The sequence below is a fragment of the Geotrypetes seraphini genome, chromosome 6 (assembly GCF_902459505.1).
Source record: "Geotrypetes seraphini chromosome 6, aGeoSer1.1, whole genome shotgun sequence".
Lineage (NCBI taxonomy): Eukaryota > Metazoa > Chordata > Amphibia > Gymnophiona > Dermophiidae > Geotrypetes > Geotrypetes seraphini.
In genome coordinates this window covers 255,785,046-255,802,352 of record NC_047089.1, presented here as the reverse complement: position 1 = coordinate 255,802,352, position 17,307 = coordinate 255,785,046, and the positions used below count along the sequence as shown (strand labels likewise).

Sequence of the window (17,307 nt, the reverse complement as noted above, 5' to 3'; positions counted from 1 at the left end):
TTCTCGTGCTGAGATCGGAATGATTGTTTTGGGTGGTATATAAGAACATAAGAATTGCCATACTGGGACAGACTGAAGGTCCATCAAGCCCAGGATCCTGTTTTCAACAGTATTTCTTTCTAATATTTCTAGACCGCCTAAAACAGTGGTCTCCAACTCTAACCCTTTGCAGGATCACATTTTGAATTTGTAGGTACTTGGAGGGCTGCAGGAAAAATAGTTAACGTCTTATTAAAGAAATAATTTTGCATGAGGTAAAACTCTTTATAGTTTATAAATCTTTCCTTTTGGCTAAGTCTTAATAATAATATTGTAATTTATAGCTAAAGAGACATATGATCAAGAAACTGTTTTATTTTACTTTTGTGATTACAATAAACATACCGAGGGCCTCAAAATAGTACCTGGGGGGCCGCGAGTTTGAGACCACTGGCCTAAAACTAAGCGGTTAACACTTGAAAAACATTCCTAATAATTCACACACAATACATTTACAAAGCATTCAAATAACATTGCAATTACATAGCAACCTCATCCTCTAAAAATAATTTCGAGAGCTCAAAAAAATGTACACATTAGCCATCCCAATAATCACAGCTTAGAATTCTTAAGATAAATCTACCAAGGAGTTAAAAAAAAAAGCAACAAACCCTCCACAAACAGCCTTTCTAAATTGTAAGCGGTCGGAAAAAGGTCCTCAGGATACCAAGGAGGGAATTTCAAAATTTGACCCCCTGCTACGGACAGCATTGCCACTCTGGATTTAATAGTTTTCTCCATTTCAGAGGCTGATCTCATAGTACCCTCAGACCTTAAATTCCTCCTCAGCTGATACACGTCCCAGAAAGATTGAAAATTCAAAGGAACAGATCCATACAAGCTCTGATGTATCACTGACAACAATTTATAACAAACCCTTTGCGGCTAGATCCCAAGTAGTAAAACAGATTTTATGCTGCCTATCCTAGGAATAAGCAGTGGATTTCTTGAGCCATCTCTTTTAGGAAATTCTTTACGGACTTCTCTTTTAGGAAATTAGCCAAACCTTTCTTAAACCCTGCTAAGCTAACTGATTTCACCACATTCTCCAACGATGAATTCCAGAGTTTAATTACACATTGTTTGAAGAAATATTTTTTCCGGTCTGTTTAGTAGCTTCATCACATGCCCCCTGGTCCTAGCATTTTTGAAAGAGTGAACTCCACTAAGTATTTCATAGACCTCTATCAAATCACCCCTGAGCCGTCTCTTCTCCAAGCCGAAGAGTCTCCGCCCTAGCCTCTCCTGATAAGGAAGTCGACCCATCCCTTTTTTAAATTTTCGTCACCCTTCTCTGTACCTTTCCTAATTCCGCTACATCGTTTTTTGAAGTGCGACCTCCAGAATTGCACAAGGTATTCAAGGTGCGGCCTGACATGTATTGTGGCATAATATCATGGAATCGTTTGAAGCCAAACACTAACAACTTGAATATGGCTTGCTCTTTGATCGGAAGGCAGTGTGCTTCAGTCATTGTGGTGGAGATGTGCTCGAAAGGGCCAAGGTTCACTGTTGCATTTTGTATTCTTTGCCGTTGTTTTAGATCCTTAAGCAGTAGGCCGGAAAATAGACCATTACAGTAGTCCATGCGACAGTACAAAGGCAAACACCAGCGGGGAGAAGTCGGCTTCTGAAAAACACCTGCGTAGTTTATTCAGCTGTTGCAGGTAGTAGAAGGAGGTGGCCACCACTTGGGAAATATGGGAAGTTAAGGACAAATTGGTGGTCGTATAGTCAGGAAAGCAAAGATACAAATGGAAGAAAAAATAGCTGACACTGTAAAACGGGGAGACAAGACATTTTTTAGATATATTAGTGAAAGGAAGAAGTGCAAAAGTGGCATTGTCAGACTCAAAGGTGAAGGGGAGGAATATGTAGAAGCTGATACAGAAAAGGATGAATTGCTTAACAAATATTTCTGTTCTGTGTTCCTGGCTGAAGCGCTGGTAGCGGGACCGCAGAATTCAAACGTCGGTGGTGGGGGTGGGGGTGGGGGGCATTTGTTGGGGAAGGGCTAGCGGTAGGGGATTTTTTTATTTTTATGGGACAGATATTTTGCGTGTGTAATACATGCAAAATATCTGTGGCATGAAAAAAAACCAACCACCCAGCAGAAGCCCTGACAACAGTGACAGGAGGCTGCTTCCCCTATCACTACTGTTAGGGCTCTGTGCATGGGTTTGCATGCAAATGATTTGCATGCAAACTTAATAGTGAATCAGTCGCTGTTGGAAAATCAGTCAGAGAAGCCCATCTCCCCTGCCAAACCTCCCAACCACGCCCCAGACTCTCTCACCACAGTCCCGTCTCTCTACTGCAACGCCAGATCTGCTTGCAACAAAACCCAAATCCTGAAGGACCTTCTCGAAGATCTCAATCCCGGATTCCTATTCATCACTGAGTCATGGATCACAAAAGACGACCTATTCTCTCAAAACGAACTCTGTTCTCACGGTTACCAAGGCCTCTTCTCCCCCAGAATCAATCGTAAAGGTGGTGGCCTGGCACTCCTCCACAAATCATTCTTCGACGTCCAACTTTTAGAAAAGGGTAGCCATGCCTCCCTAGAATACATGTTAGCCTCTGTCAATGACGAACTCCATCCACACCCACTGGGTATCCTGCTATTATAACGTCCACCATCCCCCTGGAACAAATCCTCTGACCTCGTCCTTGAGACTATCACTAACGCCTTCCTCAAATTTCAAAGACTACTAATCATTGGAGATATTAATCTTCACATGAGCGACACCACCAACAAGGATGCTATTGATCTCAACAACTTCCTCACCTCCTTAGGATTCCCACCCCCGGCTCTCTCCCCAACCCATGAAAAGGGGCATACTTTAGACATCATCAGCTTCCTCGACCTCACCGACTACAAAACCTCGGTTGATGACACTCGCTGGGAACCTGTCCCCTGGTCCGACCACTTCCTAGGGGCTTTTTGCCTCCCCATTTTCATGTCTCACCTCGAACCACCACCGCGCACTCCCAATCCCATTACCTTCCGCAAAAAAATTGCGAGCGACCTGTTCTGGAACAAACTCCTCAACCTACTTTCCACCACTCCCAATCCTCCAAGCCCTGAATCCAACTGGCTCAATTGGATCACCCTCTCGGAAACCACCTACCACTCCCTAGCTCCTCTATCCACCAAAACTGTCTCCTACTCCCGCAAGGCCCCCTGGTACCTTCCATACCATAGACAACTAAAACAAAAATGTCGACTACTAGAACGCAAATGGAAAAAATCTAAATCCCCCTCCGACAGACAGACCTGGAGGATGAATATTAAATTCTACAATACTGAATTAAAAAAATCAAGGAAGAACTACTACGGCAACAAAATCTCCAGATCCAACAACCAAAGCAATACACTGTTCAACATTTGGCGTTCCGTATCCTCCAAACACGATCCCGCCACAACCCCCTCCTCTCCATCTGCCGATGAACTAGCTAAATTTTTAAATGAGAAAGTCACCACCTTAAGATGCTCCTTCCCTCCAACACCCTCCTACAACACTCTGGTGCTCGCCGCCTCCAACACGAATCCATCCGAAGCCAACCATATCCCAGCCGATAGATCCTGGACTGCCTTCGATCCCGTCTCCGACTCCCAAGTTTCCAAACTCTGCCTCAAGTTAAAATCCTGCAACTGTACCTTGGATCCCTTCCCCTCCTACTTATATGAAAATATTCCCACACAAGCCATCTCAGCTCTCATCAAACTTATAAATTCCGCCCTACTCTCAGGCCTTTTTTCTGTAGAAATGGGACACATTGCATTGTCTCCCCTACTGAAAAAAGCTGATCTAAACCCCTCCACACCGTCCAGCTACCGCCCAATAGCCAACATTCCTCTTCTGACCAAGATGCTGGAGTCCATCATAGCTACCCAACTCTCATCCTATCTTGAGAGATTCTCCTTTCTTCTACCCTACCAACATGGCTTCAGACCCAACTTTAGCACTGAATCCCTTCTGGCCTCTTTAATTTCTAAAGTCCAACATCTTCACTCTTGCAACAAGTCCGCTGTCCTTCTTCAATTTGATCTTTCTGCAGCCTTCGACATTGTCCATCATGACATACTTATCCTCCAACTTTCGGAAATCGGCATTCACTCCACAGTCTTAGACTGGTTCTCGAAGTTCTTACGTTCACGCTCCTACTCTGTTAACATGAACGGTACCTCATCCTCCCCTTGGAAACCGATTTGTGGAGTTCCTCAGGGTTCACCTCTATCCCTGATCCTTTTCAATGTTTATATGTTCTCCCTGAAACTCCTCCAACTGTCCCCCTTTGAGACACTCTACACTTACGCCGATGACATCCTTATCCTCCTTGAGACTGATCCCAACCTCACCAACCTCTCCGACAACATCTCCTCCTGTATAACGAATCTCCAATCCTGGGCTCTCACTGTTCAAATGAAACTTAATGAAACCAAAACTAAATTACTCTGGCTAGGCCCAAAACTGGATCAGCTGCCCACCGTCATCCCATTATCCTCTGGCACCAAACTGCAGCTTGAGCACTCAAGCAAAGTTCTGGGAATCATCATCGACTCTACACTGTCCTTCAACGATCACCTTAACTCCTTAGTAAAAAAATGCTTTTTCAACCTTCACATGCTAAGGAAAGTCAGATCCTGCTTCCACCAACAACACTTTGCTATGCTCGTTCAATCCGTTATTCTATCTAGACTGGACTACTGCAACTCCATCTACATAAGCCTAACAAAAAAAATCTTCTCAGACTTCAGCAGATTCAGAACACCGCGGCTAAATTAATCTTCGCAAAAAGCAAATTCGACCACGTCTCCCTGCTTCTGTCTAAGCTTCACTGGCTCCCAGTGCTCCTCAGGGCTCACTACAAATGCGCCTGCCTAGCCTTCAAGTCTCTACACGGCATCCTTCCTCCCCTGTTTCCACTATCTTGGCTCTCCCCGAATCCTAACTCCACCAGATCCACTCAAAAACTAATACTGTCATTCCCCTCTTTGAAGGGCATCTCCCATACAGGAAGACTTGGAACATCCCTCCTCTTCAGGATCACCGAGCTATGGAACAGCTTATCTGCCCCTCTTCGAAGTTCGCCCTCACTCCAACGTTTCAGAAAACACTTGAAAACTTGGCTTTTCTCTAAAATGTAACCACTTCCTCCCTCCCCACTCTACTTAGTCCCCCCCTTCCTCCCTTTTTACCAAGCCCTCCTTCTTCCCATTGGAGTTCCTTTCTTTAGTAATTCCTGTAAACCGTGTCGAGCTCTACTTCCGTGGAGATGATGCGGTATACAAACTTAAGGTTTAGTTTAGTTTAGTTTAGAATGGGCCAACATCTAGGCCAATGTGCTTCTGTATATTAAGCACTCAGAGGCACCCAATAGTGTGTAAGTTCACATGCACAAGTTTTCACACCGGTTGTGACGAAGGTGTAAATGTGTGCTTTCATATGCACATACAGTCCGTGATTTCAGAACATCCCTTTTCTGCACATAAAGCTTTTTATGCAGAAAAATACTTGTGTAAACTTGTCTCCAGTTTTTAAAACATTATTTATTTGTAATTTCAGAAACAGAACAAGAACATCTTGTTTAAGGAAATACAGAGCTGCACAGAAGAAAATACACACTTTCAATAATCCATAGATGAAGAAAATAATAATGATTATAATTAGCTCTTAAATAAGCCACAAAAGTCCAGTGTTAAGGCAGTTTTCAGAAGTGCTGAGGAATCAAACTACTTACAATATCCTTATGACAGAGTTTAAAAAGAAATCAATTCCAATGATTATTACTAAAGAACAATCATTGCATTCCTGTTTTCAAGAAATGGTGTTTGAATTTCATCAGTCGTTGTTATCTGCCAAGGAAGGATATTTCGAGCCCTAGCTGCCTCTCTCTTTCTCTAATTCACTCCCCCTTCCATTTTTCTCCCTGCCCCCATCTGATTGGCCTTTGTTCTCCCTTCCCATCCTCCTTCCATTCTCCCTGCCAGTCCAAGCTTTCCTGATCAGCAGCAGAGTCTTTCCTGGCTGCAGCTGGGTCTCCTCCGAACACCACCGCCACCTTCTCTGAAGTGGAAATGCATCTAGAGAAGGAGGAGGTAGCCATGGAAACAGAGACCCTGCTGCTGCTGCCGCTTGCTGGTGGCTCCCAGTGAGTTATTCAGCAGGTAAGAGGGAAGGGGACTTAGATCGATTGCTCTCCCCACCCCCAACATGGCTTCTTCTGCATAGACTGGCCCAGGCCTGAAATATTTCGGGGAAATGGGAGGTGGCACTGCAGGGGCATTTGGAACGTGCCTGCTGCTGTCCCTCAACTGTGCAAGCTAAGGCGATTGCCTTATGAAAGGAATGATAGATCCATCCTAATCCACAAAAGAACATTGCCTGCTATCCCATGAGTTTTCTTAGGCTGGATGAAAAACTAGATACACTACATCAACTGGCTGATCGTTATCCACATGTTTATTCATACCTTAAAAGAAAATAAGCAAATTGGTCAGAGGATTGTGGATCTTCAGTCTCTCTTGAACTTGGCAATTCTGGGTTCAGGAATATGGCCTCGATAAGTTGATATAAGAACATACGAACAGCCCCACTGGGTCAGACCAAAGGTCCATCTAGTCCAGTCTCCTGTTTTCACAGTGGCCAATGCAGAAACCCAGATAATAGCAACAGTTACTTACCATAACAGGTGTTCCAAGTTTCCAAGTTTTATTAAAAATTTGATAAAACGCTTATATAATTTCTGAGCAATTTACATTAAGAAATGATATTAACAAAGAAGACATATAAAAATACTAATGTTAATACTGACTTCCAAGAGACATCAGGAGAAAAGGGGGAGAACTACAATTTTTAAAAGCAAAGAAACATTCAAGGTAAAGGGTTTTTCGCCTTATAAGGCTAGTTTCTGGTATTTTAAAGAGTCCATCTATGTATCCCTGTTAATGGATAATAACAACCATTTCAGAACTTAATTCTGAAAAGCATCATTAAACAGAATTGTTTTAAGAACATCCCTCCCACCTCCTCTGGGGTGCAGTGAGGGCACTCGTGCGGGCGTGCTCGAGGCTTCGCTGGTGGCTTGAGGTGATGGTGCACTTTGCCACATGTGAGAATATCTGCCTGCTGTCCCCGAATAACACATGTTACGGTAAGCAACTGTGCTTTCCCACCGCTACCTCTCATACTATGGCCAGCAATCCATTAAGAACTAAATATATCTTATCAGTCTTATCTTTCCTGAGGGTATTGGGAGGGGGGAGGGTATTTGGGGGGGGGTTTGATAAACAGTTTCTGAATGTTTATAAATGCTTAATTTGGTTATGACATGTATAGTGCACTTTTTATAAGTTCTGAAAATTTAATAGATGATTTTATGATAATTGTTGGGTAGGGTGGGGGAGGGGTATTGATCTGTTGTTTGAGTTTTGGAAGACTATTAAGCAATGTTTAAAGTGTAAAATGTATTTTTATACTATTTTCACTTGTTGAAAGTTAAAAATGAATAAAAAAAGAACTAAATATGAAATAGCTCCCCCTCTTGTTAGCTCCTGGACTCTTATCCCTCTAGAGTCTAGCACTCCCTGATGCAGTGGGGTAATGAGGGTGAGAGGCACCCAGGTTGGTGGCACCCCTCCAACGCCCTCATCTCCTGCCCCCGGTCCTTCCCCGATCCCACCTATCACACGTGCTCCACATCCCATCTGCCGCGTGCACCCCCCTTCCCTTCCCTTCTCCCCTACCTCCAGTTGAAGTTCTTGCTCGCGGCTCCTGGCAACCCCGTTGTCTCTCCCTCTGATGTCACTTCCTGTGTGCGGCACCCGGAAGTGGTGTTAGTGGGAGAGCTGACGGGGTCACGAAGAGCATGTTGTTGACTTTTCCTCTCTCTGTTAGGTTCTAGCTCATGCTTGCTCTGGAAGGATATGCATTTCAAATGTGACATATTGTAATCACAAAACAAAAAATACAGTTATTTTTTCTACCTTTTCTTGTCTGGTCATGTTATTATTGAAGTCATGTTGGTCCCAGGCTGTTTCTTTCCCATTGTCTACCATCTCTCTCTCTCTCTCTCTCTCTCTCTCTCTCTCTCTCTTTTCCTGCCTTGTGTCCTGGGTAAAACTTCTCTATTCCCTTCCATGCAGCATCTCTCCCTTTCTCTCCTCTATTATCATGTATAACATTTCTTTCTCTCTTCCCATGCACCATCTCTCCTTGCCCTCCACCTTATGTACAAAATTTCTCCTTCTCTCTTCTCCATGCATGCCTCCCTCCCCTCCACCACAGGATTTATCCCTATTACCCCTTTCTATCTCTTTGTTGCATATCCCTTCCTCTTCTCCAGCCAATAGCCAACAATTCTTCCTCTCTCCTCTCTCCCCCCTAGGCAACAGCTTTTCATTCTTCTCTCCAATCCCCATGTATAGCAGTTTTCCATCCCTCCCTCCCATCCCCCTGTGCAGCACCTCTGGACTCGACCGAACTCCCCCCCCCCCCCCCATGAGATTTGACATTCCTTCAGGCCTCCGACATCAGCAGCTGTAGCCAACCATTAAAAACAGTGCCAAATGCGTGGTTTGCGGCCTGCTCCACCAGGGCTTCTCTCTGCCGTGCCATCAGTGACATGGCATAGGGAAGGCCCCAGAGGGCCAGGCCACAAGAAACTTGTTCACTGCCACCGCTGCTGCTGCTTTAGAAGGCAGGCCCAGAGGATGGCCATTAACTTGCTGCTTTACAGATGTCAGGCTTTCCTCTCTGCAGGTCCTGCCTACTTCCTGCTTCTGCGAAAGCAGTACCCGGCAGAGAGGAAGGCCTGAAGCCAGCAGGGCAGCAAAGTTCATGGACCATGATGCTGACTCTGGGAGCACCCCCTCATGGTCTGCACCTGGGGGAGGACTGCCCCCCCCCCCCGGTACGCCACTGGATTTCACTAACACATTCTTGTCAATCCTGGAACGTAGCACCATAGCAAACTGATTCAGTCTAGATGTGCATAGTCAGGAAATCCTTCATAATCCCCAGAAATCAGTTAGCTTAGCAGGGTTTAATAAAAGGCTTGGATAATTTCCTAAAAGAGAAGTCCCTAGGCCATTATTGAGATGGCTTGGGGATAAACACTGCTTATTTCTAGGATAAGCAGCATAAAATCTGTTTTACTTCTTGGAGTCTGAAACAGGATACTGGGCTTGATGGACCTTCGGTCTGTCCCAATATGTCAATTCTTATGTTCTTATGGAAGGTAAAAAGTTGGAACATTCTTTGCTTAACATATCTTCGGTGATAAAGACCTTACCAAAAGGGTTAAAAAGCTCCTTTTCAAGTACAAAAATAAAATGAAACGAGGAAAAATGCAAAGTGACTTATAAAACCAAAAGGAAATCAATAGCATCAAGAAACAATTAATATTTTCAAAATTGTAGGAGATACTAGAAGTCTCTAGTAGAATTGCCCTACAGTGTTGTGGACTTGTTGGAAGACTGAAGTTTAGTCTATGATTTTAATTGTTTGTTGAGAAGTGTTGCTCATTGTGCTATCGGTGGTTTGAATGAATGAATTAATCCTAGCCTTGCTCTGCTTTGCATTTACTATGCTTTATTTCTGTTATAACTAGATGCCAGAGGCAGAAGAATCGCAGGATGTGTCTTTGCCTTTACTGAAAGCTCTATTGACGGAAAAAGAAGGAAAGATCAACCTGCTTAGCAAAGAGCTACTGAATATGCAAATCGAAAATCAGCAGCTGCTGAAAGAAAAGCTCCGTCTGTCAGAACAAAGCAAATTAAAGAAAATGGTAAGGCCTTTGAGGATTGAAGGGTTGGTCATCTTATTGACAGAAGAATGACATATACCTCCCCCCTTTAATAAAACCGTAGCACAATTATTAGTGCCGGCCATGGCGGTAACAGCTCCGCCACTCATAGAATTCCTATGAACATCAGAGCGGTTACCGCAGCAGCCAGCACTGAAAACAGCGCTATGGTTTTGTAAAAGGGGGAGGAGATAATGTTTGGTGATCAGAAGAGTTGTTGAGGGTAAGTAATTAATGATTGGGGGGATTTTTGCTGGACAAGTTCTTGATTTAACAATTTCTCATATTAAAATTTATTTATTTAAAAATTTATACCCCGCTTAAACCTAAGCGGTTCACAACATACATACAGTTTTTAAAAACAATACAATGAATATTAAAAAAACTCTCCAACAGTATTTATTATTAAAGTGAGCAGCTTTCAAGTAAAGGCCTCTATAAATAAAGTCGTTTTTTTAAACACCTTTTAAAATCTCTGAGGGCTCCTTTTACTAAGGCACGCTAATCAAGTTAGCACGTGTTAAACTAAACTAAACCTTAAGTTTATATACCGCATCCTCTCCATAGAGATGGAGCTCGGCACGGTTTACAGGAACTTTAAAATAAAGAAAGGAAAACATAATAAGAATTAGTGATTATAAAGAGGGTAGCGAGATTTACATTTTTTGAGAATAGCCAAGTTTTCAGATGCTTTCGGAATAATCGGAAGGAGCCCAGATTCCGCAGCAGGGCAGGAAGGTTATTCCCAAGCGCAGTGATTTTGAAGAAAAGAGATTTCCCTAATTTTCCCGCCTAGATAACACCTTTTAACGAGGGGAAAGATAGTTTAAGTTTTTGGATGGATCTGGTAGAATTCCAAAATAGTGGAATTAGAGGAGGAAGAATGCCATGCAAGATCTTGAATGTTAGGCAGGCACACTTAAAGTGGACCCTAGAAATTACTGGAAGCCAGTGAAGTTTTGACAGAAGTGGGGGAAACATGATCAAATTTACTTTTTGCGAAGATCAGCCTAGCCACAGTATTCTGGATCCGCTGAAGTCTTTGAAGACTTTTCTTGGCTAGACTTAGATAGATGGAGTTACAATGGTCCAGCCTGGAAAGAATGATTGATTGTACAAGGACAGCAAAAATGTTGGTGGAAGCAGGATCTCATTTTCCTCAACATGTGAAGACTAAAGAAACATTTTTCTACCAGAGAGTTGAGATGGTCATTAAATGAAAGTGTAGAATCAATATTGATGGCCAAAACTTCAATCTTCAATCTGCAGTGTGGGACCAGAAGGTAGTGGAATGAGCGTGGGCAGCTGATCTAGTTTTGGGCCAAGCCAAAGTAGTTTTGTTTTGGACTCATTCAGCTTCATTTGTACAGTGAGGGCCCAGGATTGGAGTTTCGTTATGCAAGCTGTTATATTTTCGGTGAGGTTAGTGAGGTTCGAATCTATCTCGAGAAGGACAAGGATGTCATCTGCATATGTATATAGTGTTTCAAAGGGAGATAGATGGAAGAGTTTCAAAGTAGACATATAGATGTTGAAAAAAATAGGGGACAGAGGTGATCCCTGTGGTGATCCCTATAGAATATAATGGGCGCCTTAGTATCTAGCACACGCTAATCTTTAGCGTGTGCTAATTCGGTTAGTGGGTCTTAGTAAAAGGACCCCTGAATGTCAGCATCCTAAGTGACCCTGCCACTGAGATTACTGAAGTCCCCATTTTTGCGTAATGTACGCATGTCAGTCCTTCACTAACTATCCGTAGTGTCCCCTCTGACCTCAGGGCTCGACCTGTTTGATATACTTCCAGCACCTGAGTCAAATACCAGGGGATATGAAGGTGTATCACTTTAAAAAATCAACAAAAGAACTTTATAAGCAATCCGATATTTCTCTGCTTCCTCAGATGTCCTCCAAATCTGGCCTCTTTTCTGTCAGATCTATCCCTGTCCGATTTCCTGCTTATACATACTGAGAAAGGGGGAGAGGTAGGGAACAGATGCTGGGGAATGGGGGAGAGTTTGGAGGAGGAGGGAGGAGTATACTTCTGTATTTCTTGGAAGCTGGTAATCCTACCATGCACCTGCCAGTTTCCCAGCATCCTCTCTTGGGGTGGGATCTGAACTGGAAATCCTGTGAGATGAGATTTGTTTAACCTAGTGTAGAGGCAAGATGGAAGTCATGGTAAGAGAGTTAAACACCCGAGAAGTATCTAATACCGCAGAAGAAGAAAAGTAATTTGAAGGGAAGGATTTCCTAGAACTCATGATCATGGTGCAAGATTCCAAGGTTGCAGACGGAGGAGAAAGACCAATCAGTATTTTTTAATGGAAAACATGGAATGATCTTCTGGGGTGGGTATTGAAACTGTGATGGAGATTAAAGGTGGAGGTGTTTTTATATTAAGCAGCTAGCATGGTTTTCCCACATGTTAAACGTTAGCGCAAGCCTGGTTAAAACAGCCAGTGTGGAAACAATCCTGCGCTAGGTGCCTAATGCTGGTAGGGATGGAGAGTAGGTGTGACAGAGGCCGAGGGGTGGAGTGTCTCTTGGTTACAGCTAGCATATGGTCACGACTGCCCGAATAACTGCTACAGAAACCTCCCTCAACAAGATGCAGTAAATTTGATGTAGTATTTTTGAAAAATAAAAAAGATGCAGTAGGCGCAACAGAGCTATCGGTAGTCCTCCAGATCCTACACCTTTCCCCCTCCTAATTTGCTCACCCCTGACAAACATGAACACCCCATCTGGGTAGGCTCACCCCGATCAAGATCTCCTCCATCCTATCCCTAGTCAACCCTCCCCCAACCGGGACCCCTCTACGTAATAACCCTGGGATTTACCCAGGGGCCATCCTTGGTGGCCTAGTGATCCCCTCTGCTCCTGCCCGGTCTGGTTCCGAGTTCAAAATAACATAACATCGGATTTCTAGACCCCATAACCATAGAGTTCAGTGCAGTTTACAAAAGTATTACATAATAACAAAAGCAAAAAGCAATATAAATCTAATCAACCTAATGTTTTTGAAAAAAGATAGGTCTTCAATTGTTTTCTGAAATGTAGGTAGGAGTGTGATGAAAGTAACAACTGTCGAAAGTCTTTATCTTGGAGTGCTCCCTGAAATGATAGAGTAGGATCATGATACTTCTTACTTTTACGGCCCTTGACAGAAGGAACTACAAAGAGGGCATGTGATTTTCTACTTTTCCTTTGAGAAGCTATTAGAAATCTCACCTAAATACAATGGAGCCATGCCGAAGGCAACGTTATAGCACAAACGGCCTAATTTGAAAACTATACGAGCCTCAACAGGAAGCCAATGCAGCTCATGATAAAAGGGGGTTACGTGATCAAACTTCCTCAGACCATGAATTAATCTGACTGCGGTGTTTTGAATGAGTTTCAGTCTAGTCACATTTTTCTTATTACTCGATAAATAAACGATGTTACAGTAATCTAAATGGCTCAAGAGTAATGACTGGACCAGAACTTTAAATGCAGATAACTCAAAATATGGTCTAATAGTACGTAACTTCCAAAGTGGGTGATATCCCCGTTGAACCACAGTGTCAATCCGATTCTTCATTGTTAAGTTCACAATATTCCCAATATTTTAATCCAAAGTGTGTGATATCCCTGTTGAACCACAGTGTCAATCCGATTCTTCATTGTTAAGTTCCCAATATTCCCAATACTTTAATCAAAGGGAAAATCATGTATTGAATTGTATTTAACATGATCGATGTTTCATGGGAGGTTTTTTGAGAGGAAGCAAAGAAGAATTTTGTTATATCGTGATTTAGTTTTAATTTAAATTCTGTCATCCAAGAATCTATCAGATTCAGAATGGCTTCTGTAGTGGGCATGATATTAACAATTGTTGTACTACATGGGATAAGAATCGTGATGGCATTGGCATAACTGAATAATTTTATACTTAAGTTTGATAGTTTAGGTCCTAGGGAAGAAAGGTACACATTAAACAGTGCAGGAGAAAGTGGTGAACCCTGAGGTTTTTCCACGTAGAAGAAGTAACATTATGGAATCTAACCTGGTACGAACGAGATTCAAGGAATCCCTTAAACCATGAGTATACTTTGTCGTGGATTCCAAAGGCGTCCAAACATTCCAATAATTTGTTATGGTCTACCAGGTCAAAAGCACTGCTCAAATCAAATTGAAGAAGAAGTGCATTAATACCGTTACTCAGGAAATTGTTTAGGTAATCCAACAATGTAGCCAGAACAGTCTCTGTGCTGAAATGAGATCTCTTAGCGTTACTATCCCTCGGAGTGATGAGCAAGTTGGGGTGAACAGACACAGCTCCAGCTCCAGCTCCTCAGCCATTCATCAGGGCCGATAAATCACTTCCTGAACATCTTTCAGCCACACTTTTCCCCTATTTTTTCAGTCTTTCCCTTTTAGAAACATAGAAACATGAGGGCAGATAAAGGCCCAAAATGGCCGATCCTTGTTAGCTCCACCCCTGCCTCCTGAGGTCCCTCAGGAACTCCAGGGATCAGCTGCTTTTTTAGGGGCCATCCCCAATTCTCACTCCTAGTTTATTCATGCAGGGACAGACGGCCACATACGAGGGGTGCTGAAAAGTTCTCGGCCCAATCAACTTCCTAAATTCTGAGCATTATTTTGTCACGGTAGCTGAAAAGAGGGTTATCTTATTTCGTGAAGTAACAATTTGCAGAAACAAAGTTCTCTGTTTTGACATTGCTTCAGATCATTGATTGAACCATATCCACGTCATTCTCTTCTTGCTTGGGCTGAGAACATTTCAGCTCCCCCTCATATAAGTTGCCCAGGCAAACTACTGCATTAGCTGCTCCGTAGGATACTGCAGTCTATCTTGAGATGGGGCCTCCTACCTCATCTCCATCTGCCTGCTGTATCCTTGCAGCCTTCCTTCCCCTTTGCTGACCTGCTGGAGAGATGTTCTTCGTACGCTTTGTGAGCAGGGTAGTCTTTTTCCGTCATTATTTATAATATGAGGCTGACAGAATGAAGACTTGTAAATCAAGCAGCAATTTATCATGATCCAATTCCATTTTTAGGAGAAGACTTTTGAGGAAGAATTAAAGAACCCTGCTTATGGTACACTTGACCCCACTTCTCCTACTCTGCTGCAGCAAGAAATAGGTACCGAACAGACCTTAATTATTTTGCTTAAAGTCAGTTGAAGCAACGCAGTTTTTAATGTAGTGTGAAATAAGTGAAATGTTCATATTTGGCATTAGGCCAGTTTCAAATTGATTTTTTTTTCTCATGCGTAAAGGAAGGATTGAGGCCTGCTCTGTTCCCATCTTGTAGTCCAGCTAAGGCTCTGACAGTATAAACCATTTAGTGCTGGCTCCAAATATTCAGTGAAAGCTACTTTCTCAATACTGCTACTGAGGGGGGAAGTTATCAATCTGGGCTATTGTTAAGAGAGGTTATTATACTGGTGTTAACCTAGTGTGAGGAAGTTGCTACTCCATACTTGCAGAACTACCATTGCCCTCAGACTCTCACCCGGGGGGGGAGGTGACACAGGAAAGTCGGAACCAGGAAGTATAAAAGCTCAGAGGGGAAAATGTAATTATTCAATTTTTTAGCCCGTCCTTCCAAAGGAGCCCAGAACGGGTTACAAAGTACATCCACAATATAATCAAGACAGGACAAAGAAGACAAAATTTACAATATAGACAAAGCCACTAAGCAGCTCCGGTTGAGCTAAGGTGGCATAGGTGCGTTGACTCTGAGGGCATTTCTGGGAGCCTGTCCTTAAGGCACTAGGTTTGTGAAGAGGAAGGTTTTCACGGCCTTCCTGAAGCTCCAAATTCCATCTAGTGTTCTAACAGATGGGGGTGATGGTGTGCCATAGTCTGGGTATGAAATGTGAGTAGGAGCGTTTGCGGGCTGTTTTCGGTTTTGAGGGAGAGGCCAGGAGGTAGGGTCAGTCGTTTTTCTCCTTGGGACCTCGCTTTGGGAAGTAGATTAGTTTTCATGTAGTGCGGAATCGTTTCATGGAAGGTTTTGAAAGCGAGGACCAGCCCTACTGCCTCCATCACCTACATGTGACACAAAAGCTACATCCAGGTAGGCCAAGTTCATCTTAGAGCCTTGCAGAACTGTGCCTGAAAACCCAACTGGCGGCTGGATGGTGACTGTTGGCTGATGAGAGACAGAACTGTATCTCTGATCCCAGACCTTAGGCAACTAAATATGCTGTTTATTGAGAGTCAACAGTGCACGCTGTGGCCCTACTGAAGCAGGCCACAGGAGGACACTTTGTCAGTTTAGAAACTGGCTGTTTGTGTTTATTTCTTCCGGATCTATGACAATTGGTAGGAAACTTGTGACTGCGTCTTTTTTGTTCTTTTTTTTATACCCCCTCCCTGCCTCCTGCTAAGGACAGGAATGAGCCGCTCCACTTCCAAGCACTGGTGCTTCCTGCCTCTCCTCTGGTCCACAAGTTGACTCTGCTGGCACTTGCCTCCCCTCCGTCCTCAAACTGTAGATCTTGAAATGTTTACTTTTGTTGGCAGCCCTGTAGAAGAAGCCGCAGCTGCCCGAAGAAGTTTCTCATAGGCTATGAAAGATACCTTCCCTCTGACATCAGAGGGAGCTTCTCTGTGATGTCAAAGGGAAAGTTTCTGATTCCGGGGAGGTGGCACCGGACCCGTTGGCAACCCCGAAGAAGAAGCGGTTGATGGCCCCGGGGAGGTGATGGATGAAGAAGTGATGCCTGGGGAGGTGGCAAAAGGAAGCGGTGGCATATATAAGAGATAATCCGCAGAAAGCAGAAGTCAATTTATAGTACGTCAGTTGGTAAGGACTTCATGGATCCTACCAATTGTCTTCCTGTGAATTGTCGTTCTCCCTTTTCTTCCTACCTGTGAAGTGAACAGGAATCTCCCCAATCCTGGCCCATTAAGAAATTAACGCACTGTGTGGTTCTGTTTATCAGGGTCTGGGCCTGCCCTCACTCATGTTCCCGCAGCCAGGTTCTTAGTAACCGGGTCTCATTGCATAAAATGGGACCTGTGCTAGAACAGCATGGGTTAGTGGCAAAATAACCCATCTTAAAATGGTAGCCCACTTTGATAACTCCCCCACCACCTGATTGGATTTAGTTGTTTTAACTATACTGGCTGGCATTTACCAAAATACCGCGTACTACAGACTCAGTACTTAAGAACATAAGAATACTGGGTCAGACCAATGGTCCATCAAGCCCAGTAGCTCATCCTCATGGTGGCCAATCCAGGTCACCATTACTTGGCCAAAACCCAAGAAGTAGCAATATTCCATATAGAATCTCAAAGAAAGCAAGATTCCGGAATCCCAGAGAGTAACAAGATTCTAGAATCTCCAAAGAGTAGCAACATTCCATGCGACCGATCCAGGGCAAGCAGTGGCTTCTCCCGTGTCTTTCTCAATAACAGACTATGGACTTGTGGGGGG

The 17,307-nt window shown here is 43.5% G+C and overlaps 1 protein-coding gene across 4 annotated transcripts in view; it reads left to right on the top strand.

Moving 5' to 3' along the window:
• LOC117363173 overlaps positions 1-17,307 on the top strand; it is a 96,904-nt gene that overhangs the window by 32,849 nt on the left and 46,748 nt on the right. For 3 of the 4 annotated variants that reach the window (XM_033950542.1, XM_033950541.1, XM_033950543.1), the window contains exons 3-4: positions 9,658-9,834; positions 14,916-15,000. In XM_033950542.1, coding sequence (XP_033806433.1) covers positions 9,658-9,834; positions 14,916-15,000 — 262 coding nt within the window. The remainder of the gene's footprint in view (positions 1-9,657; positions 9,835-14,915; positions 15,001-17,307) is intronic. The other variant, XM_033950544.1, reaches the window with a different exon arrangement.